We start from the raw sequence: 6833 nt of genomic DNA, 5'->3' as shown, positions 1-6833 counted from the left end.
GTTATATACAATGTTTATATTTTGTATACAATGTTTTTTAATTATAAAATTTTTATAGGGTTTTTTTGTGTGTGTGTGTGTGTGTGTGTGTGTGTGTGTTACCTGTTCACACAGTGTGGCAATCAGCCCCTCTAAGTCATGCTTCTCATGAACCACCATCTGTTTTTCCTCATATTCCTGTTCCAGTTGCATCTCCAGCTGTCGGAGCTGCACACACACAAACACACACAGAGACAGACAGGAAAGGATGTTTGAGACAGGGTTGTAAGGTGGTCTGTCGAGCTGTAATTCATTCTGCATCCCTCACCCGTCTCTGTGAGGACTTTTGCACGTCCTCCAGTTCCTCGTCCTTGTCCTCCAGCTCCTTCTGATGGATCTGTTTCATCCTTTCCATCTCCATCTCAAAGCGAAGGTGCATCTGTGCAGAACAGAGTTCAGATGGCCTGTTTGTGTTATTGCGTCTTTAAGACTTATGTAAATGTGGGCGGTCACATGTTAATGTGCTTATGGTTATTATGTCATAACCTTTTCAATAGGTCAAATGTTCTTGCATTACTGTACCTGCTCCTGCTGTTTGATTCTGGCAGTCATCTGGCTGATCTCGTCTGAGCGCTCCTTGTCTCTGGTCTCCAGTTCACGGAACTTCTTCTTCAGTTCAGGGATGGAGTCAGAGGTGAGGTGGAGCGGGATGCTCAGGTCACGGATCTGAGCACACAGTTCCTCCTTCTGCTGCTGCAGGTGCGTGACCTCCACCTGACTCTCCTGAAACACACAAACATAATCATACACACATCATGTAAACGTAAATACACAAAAAACATCAATTGCATAATATGCAGGAGCAAAAACACATACAAGACAAACACACACACAAAATCATACAAACAAATAAAATACAAACAACATCAACACAAATAACACACATAAACATGCATGCTTATACACACATATACATACACAAACAATTATACAAACAAGCTTATCATAAACAAAAACTCAAAAGCAAACATACACATAAAAATGGCACAAACAAACACAATAATGCACACATCATACAAACAAGCACAAATGCAAAAACACACATAACAATAATAAACAAACTTAAAAGCAAATACACACAAAAAATGCAAACAAATCATATGAATAGGCCTATTCAAACATAAAAATACAATGGCAGAAACACACAAACATGTGCATAAAAAAAACAGACACATACAGATAGTCACAAACACAAAAATACAAACCATGACAAATAAACAAACACACAAACACGCTCGCATATATGCATGCAAACTTACACAAAAAATATACAAACAATCACAATGCAAAAACACACAAAACAATAAACTTGAAAGCAAATACACACAACAATGCACAAAAAAACAATCACAGACACATAAACACACACACACAGTAATCACCACACCAAGTCACAAACACATAAAAATAGTACACACAACAACAAAAAATAAACACACACATAATAAATGCATAAAAACACAAATTCACATACACACACAAAAACACAATTATGCAAACAAGCGCAAATGCATAAATACACAAAACAATCAAACATACACACACACACAAAAGCAAACACACACAAAATATATTGCACAAACACACAATTAACAAAAAACATAGATACATACAACAGACAAACATGCATGCACATACAGTACACAAACACACAAAAGCAAATGCACACATGCAAAAATTGCACAATGATGCAAAAATACAATCACAGACATATAACCATACATAAACACATACACATGTATGTATACAAACACCCAATTATACAAACAAGCACAAACAGTACGCATAAACACAACAGCATATACACACACACTCACACACAATGCACAAAAACAAACAATTACAATCACAAACACACACCACCAAAAACCACATACAGTCATTCGAACAGAAAAAACACACTATATTCAAATACAAGAATGCATAATGTAGATATAAATGTGTGCATGTGTATTGCCCATGTATTGACCACTGACATCTATCAAAGCAGTATAAACTTGACACATTCATTTATTTTCCTATAATGACACTGTGAAGTTATATAATCTGATGAACTCAAAGCAGAACTTTTCTCCTCTGCATATTTGGGATCTCTGGGGACTCGTTCAGTTTACCAACAGAGGACACCCGGAGTACACGGGCACGATCACAGATGGTGGACACTTGACCTTTGACCTCGGCCCGTACCTTGAGCATCTTGCGAAGGGTGAAGATCTCTGCACCGAGGGCGGTATTCTCCTGGATGGCTCTCTCCTTCTGCTCCCTCTCATTATCAGCCTGTTCCAGCGCCTGGGTCAGTTCGCTGTCAAACCTACACACACACACACACACACACGCACACACACACAGAGACCAGGCAGAGGGCTTGAGAATGCATATTCAAGCAACCAGTGAGCGTGGCACTGGATATTAATGAATTATGTGTAAATGAGACAGACCTCCTCTGTTTCCTGTCCAGCTCGTGAGCGCGGCCCTGCAGGCTGTCTGTCAGCACACGGGCATCCTGAAGGTCGGAGGTCAACCGCCTGCAGTGGCGTTTTAGCTCTGTCACTGAGCGTTTGGATTGATCAAGCTGAGACTGCAGTTCCTTTACCTGCCACACGGGGGAGATCGAGAGACAAAGATCATCAGGAAGGGACCATGTGCCGCCCACTGGACATGACAGGGTCATTCAGTGCAGTGCACATGACAAACATTTCATCTGTAGTATTTTATATCTGAGCTCTTAATATATTCAGTATGCCATTCTCTGCAGAACAAATCAAACAGGATTGATCATATATAGACTTGGTCAGTGTTAAATAAATGGCATACACTAGGGCTAGTCGTCAGAAGCACTATATGCTTTTGAGTCCAGTTTCATAAATGCTTGTGTTCTCTTAATAGTAGCTTAGCCTTCAATTAGAATAATTTTAGTGAATTAATAATAAAAAATAATGCTGTATTTCGAAAAATAAATAAAATCTATTTCAATATCATATTTTATTATTTTAAACACACACACACATATATCTTTTATGTTTTTTTATCTATACAATAAAAATTAATTACATTTTATTATTTTGTATTTTACATTTTTGTTGTTTCAGGAACTGTAATGTTATCATTTCATAACTGTATATTTTATTTAAAAGCCTTTATATTCTATAATGCACATTAAATTACTGATGCTCTGAAGACAGCTTTTTAACTGTAGATAATTAATAATAAAAAAGTTATATTCTTTTGAAATTAATGTCAATAAACAAATTGTACCTTATATTGTGTGACAACATTCCCCACTACACGTTAAATGAGCTGTATCTTTTTCCTGAGCAATAATGAAAGAAATATAGATTTGTGTGTGTGTGCGTGGTGAAGATTTCTATTTGTTTTGTATTGTATACAAAATCTGACTTTAGTGTTATTTTAGTAATATTTAAATACTACAATATTAATAATAATTTGAACTAGCTTTCATTTTTTATTTTCAGTTTTCATTTAAATTTTAGTCTAAGTTTTAGTCATTTTGTTGTGCTTTTGTAATTTTTATATATATTTATATTTATTTCAGGTTCAGTCATTTTAGTTCTTCAACATAAACTACATTTTTTTTTGTTAGTTGCCAAACCAATATTTCTGATTATCATCTGATTTATCGTTTTTCAAGTATCATTTTCTTTTAACTTCATTTCAATCACTGACATTTTAAATGTTCAAGTTAACTATAACAAAACTAATCAAGACCATTTATGAAAACTGAAATTGAGTGCTTGGTGCAAGAAACCTTGACTAATACTATAAGGTGTCTCTTTAAGGTCATAATTAATGTAATACTTAATATTAATACCTTTGTATCCAATAGCTGACGGGCCTCTTTCTCACCATCAAGTCTTTCCTCCGACTGCCGCAGACGCCTGCGCAGGAACTCCACCTCTGTCTGCGCACATTCCAGCTGCAGCTGCAGCTCACTTTCTGCGTGCACATGCAGGATTCACACACACCCACGCAAACAGTCATTATCTTTCTTCGCCAGCATGTTTGATTGCATCTACGCTTAAGCCTGTCTTACCTGTCGCCACTCCGCTGAGAGCTTCTTTATTCTTGACTTTCTGTTTTTCTTCCTCTAACTGCCTCTCGAGGGCCTCCAAAGACACTTTACTCTGTTCCACACGACTCTGAGACACAGCACAGAATAAACACACGGGCCTGACGCCCACAATTCAACAGGAGACACAGCGGTGAGGCGTTTGGGACAATATGACAGGCTATATTTGGAAAAGCATACTAATCATACTTTTTCTGCATTATATAGTATGTATAATGTGCAAAATATGCTAATTTTCTATACGCATGGGATAAATTACCTACAGTACTAAATTTGCTAAAATGTGCAATATACAATAAATTATTAGTACTTTATCCCACAATGCATTGCCCTCTGCTTGACCTTACATTTCTAGTGTGACAAATGAACCAGTAATTTTTGAACCAGCCACAATTTTTAATGATTCATCTCTTTCTCGACTCATTATTTATTTCGACTGTCAGAAGAAAAGGTCTTTGTACACAAAAGTAATTTAAAAATACAAAATATCTTATGAAAGATGCTAACTGGATGCCATTTGCTGAATTAAACATGTAACCTGATTAGGTCATGTGACAATCTACAGTAGAATATTACTGTTTATAATGTAAATTACATTTCACATTTTTTTTATAATAGTATATTTTTATAACTTATATTATATATACAAATATTTTTAAATATATAAACATAACATTTTTCTTAAATATATACATGCATGTGTGTGTATTTTATATATATATATTTTTTTTCATTTAGTTTAACATGATGTACTAAAATAATGAAAAATGAAATAAATTTTAAAATGAATAAAAACTATATAGACATAAAAAACAACAACAAAAAACTAAAACTAAAATGCAAAAAAAATTCTAAAATAAACATTCAAATCTTTTTTTTAAATAAAATAAAAAACAAAAATAAAAAAAACAGTAATAGTATTTTTTTAATGATACTAAAACAACCCTGGGTTGAGCACATTGCATTGTGGAATACAGTATTTTATGCAGTATACTCATACTGGTATTGTTTGGCATATCTATACTGTATATTTATCTGTCTATACTTATCTACATATATTTATCTACATCTATATCTATCTATATAGATAGATTTTGATATCGAGAGTAAATATACTGTAAGCAACCTATTATTTTTGGTATGTGTTATCTAAAAAGTGATCTAAAAACGGGTTAATTTGCTTTTTTAAATAGATTTTTTTAATAGATCTAAACCGGGAGGATTATGATTATTTCTGAGAACTTTTTAACTGCAGGCATTTATTCTGCCCCTTATTTCCTTTAAAAAATTACCTTATTTTCCATTTCTGAAGATAAGATTTTTACATCAAAACGAAAGCTCTAGAAAAATACAATGAATTACAAGGCTGTAGAGAACAGTGCACCATTGTAGACTTATATACAATTACATTATTTTACAGTTTTTCTCAATTGCTTTGGCTCAATTCTCGAATGGCTCACACGATGACAAAAATACTTTATATTTTGGTGGCCTTGGCCAAATTACTGACACGATAACTAGGTTTTGAAGCATGAATGAAATGTTTTGGGTGAGTAACTACATTTTGCAGACATGCAATAAAGTTCTGAAGTTCCAGCAAACAGTTGTGACATTTGCACTCACAGTTTAGAGAATGTTAAGATTGTTTCGAAAAATGTGCCAAAGCAATTGAGAAAAACTGTAATATAGTCAGTCGTGAACTAAAGTGGGCCGGTCTAAGTCATGAAACTCCAGGGCTGAAAATGAGTCCCACTCTGGCCCTGTGCAGAACTAATATGAGTAGCATGATATTCTGAATGTTGCCATTATAACTCATCACGTGGACACATCATGGATAGTTTGTGATGCAATTTCACCAATTAGAAAGAGAGATATGGAGACAAATGATGGGAGGGCTGTACCTGCAGTTCCTTGTTCTCTTTGGCGAGGCGCAGTCTCTCTGTGCGCTCAGTGTCTAGAGCTTGACTCACGGCCTCCCCTCTGAACCTCTCATCACTTAATTCAGATACAACAGCCGTAACCTGCACACACAGACGCACCATCATCTTTCAATGTCTCAGCAGAAGAGCTGTTCATTCATCAGTAGCAGTCATATGACAGAGATTAGCACTTCATGAGCTGATCACAAGCGAATTTGTGTTAATATGCTTTCACTGATGAGAATTCATAACCAGACTCCATCCATCACTGTGAACACCAACTGCTAGAAAATTTGATTTTGAGATTTCTGATCTGACAGTATCATTTCATATGTGGCTCAGGGGGCACGGCACAAACATATACCTTGGTCTCCAGGTTGTCTGCAGTCTGACGCAGCTCATTTCGTTCTTTCTCTGACTTTTCCAGACGTCTCCTCAGAGCAGTGATCTCATCCTGAACAACAGAATGTGATACAATTATAATGGAGTGAAACGAATCAGATAAACAACATCACAGTCTAGACAGACAGACAGACAGATATAGACAGACCAATAGATAAATAGATAAATAGACAGACAGACAGATAGATAGATAGATAGATAGATAGATAGATAGATAGATAGATAGATAGATAGATAGATAGATAGATAGATAGATAGATAGAAACAGACAGGTGATAGACAGACAGACAGACAGGCAGGCAGGCAGACAGACAGGCAGACAAAGACAGATAGATAGACAGAGACAGACAGACAGACAGACAGATAGATAGATAGATAGATAGATA

At 35.6% G+C, this 6833-nt stretch overlaps 1 protein-coding gene across 1 annotated transcript in view; it reads right to left on the bottom strand.

Annotated features, from left to right (window-relative positions):
• Positions 1 to 6833, bottom strand: part of LOC107689843 (unconventional myosin-XVIIIb-like) — a gene marked incomplete at its 3' end in the record, with an annotated part of 54938 nt that overhangs the window by 20621 nt on the left and 27484 nt on the right. Inside the window, exons 25-33 of the mRNA XM_016488010.1 lie at positions 6410 to 6499; positions 6028 to 6147; positions 4091 to 4196; positions 3869 to 3993; positions 2478 to 2632; positions 2227 to 2350; positions 562 to 762; positions 308 to 418; positions 103 to 207 (exon numbers count right to left, since the gene is read on the bottom strand). Of these exons, the coding sequence (XP_016343496.1) occupies positions 103 to 207; positions 308 to 418; positions 562 to 762; positions 2227 to 2350; positions 2478 to 2632; positions 3869 to 3993; positions 4091 to 4196; positions 6028 to 6147; positions 6410 to 6499 (1137 nt within the window). The remainder of the gene's footprint in view (positions 1 to 102; positions 208 to 307; positions 419 to 561; positions 763 to 2226; positions 2351 to 2477; positions 2633 to 3868; positions 3994 to 4090; positions 4197 to 6027; positions 6148 to 6409; positions 6500 to 6833) is intronic.

This window comes from Sinocyclocheilus anshuiensis, unplaced genomic scaffold (assembly GCF_001515605.1).
Source record: "Sinocyclocheilus anshuiensis isolate Anshui unplaced genomic scaffold, SAMN03320099.WGS_v1.1 scaffold393, whole genome shotgun sequence".
Classification (NCBI taxonomy): Eukaryota; Metazoa; Chordata; class Actinopteri; order Cypriniformes; family Cyprinidae; genus Sinocyclocheilus; species Sinocyclocheilus anshuiensis.
The sequence above is the reverse complement of the archived record's forward strand: the minus strand, read 5'-3'. Positions and strand labels throughout refer to the sequence as shown.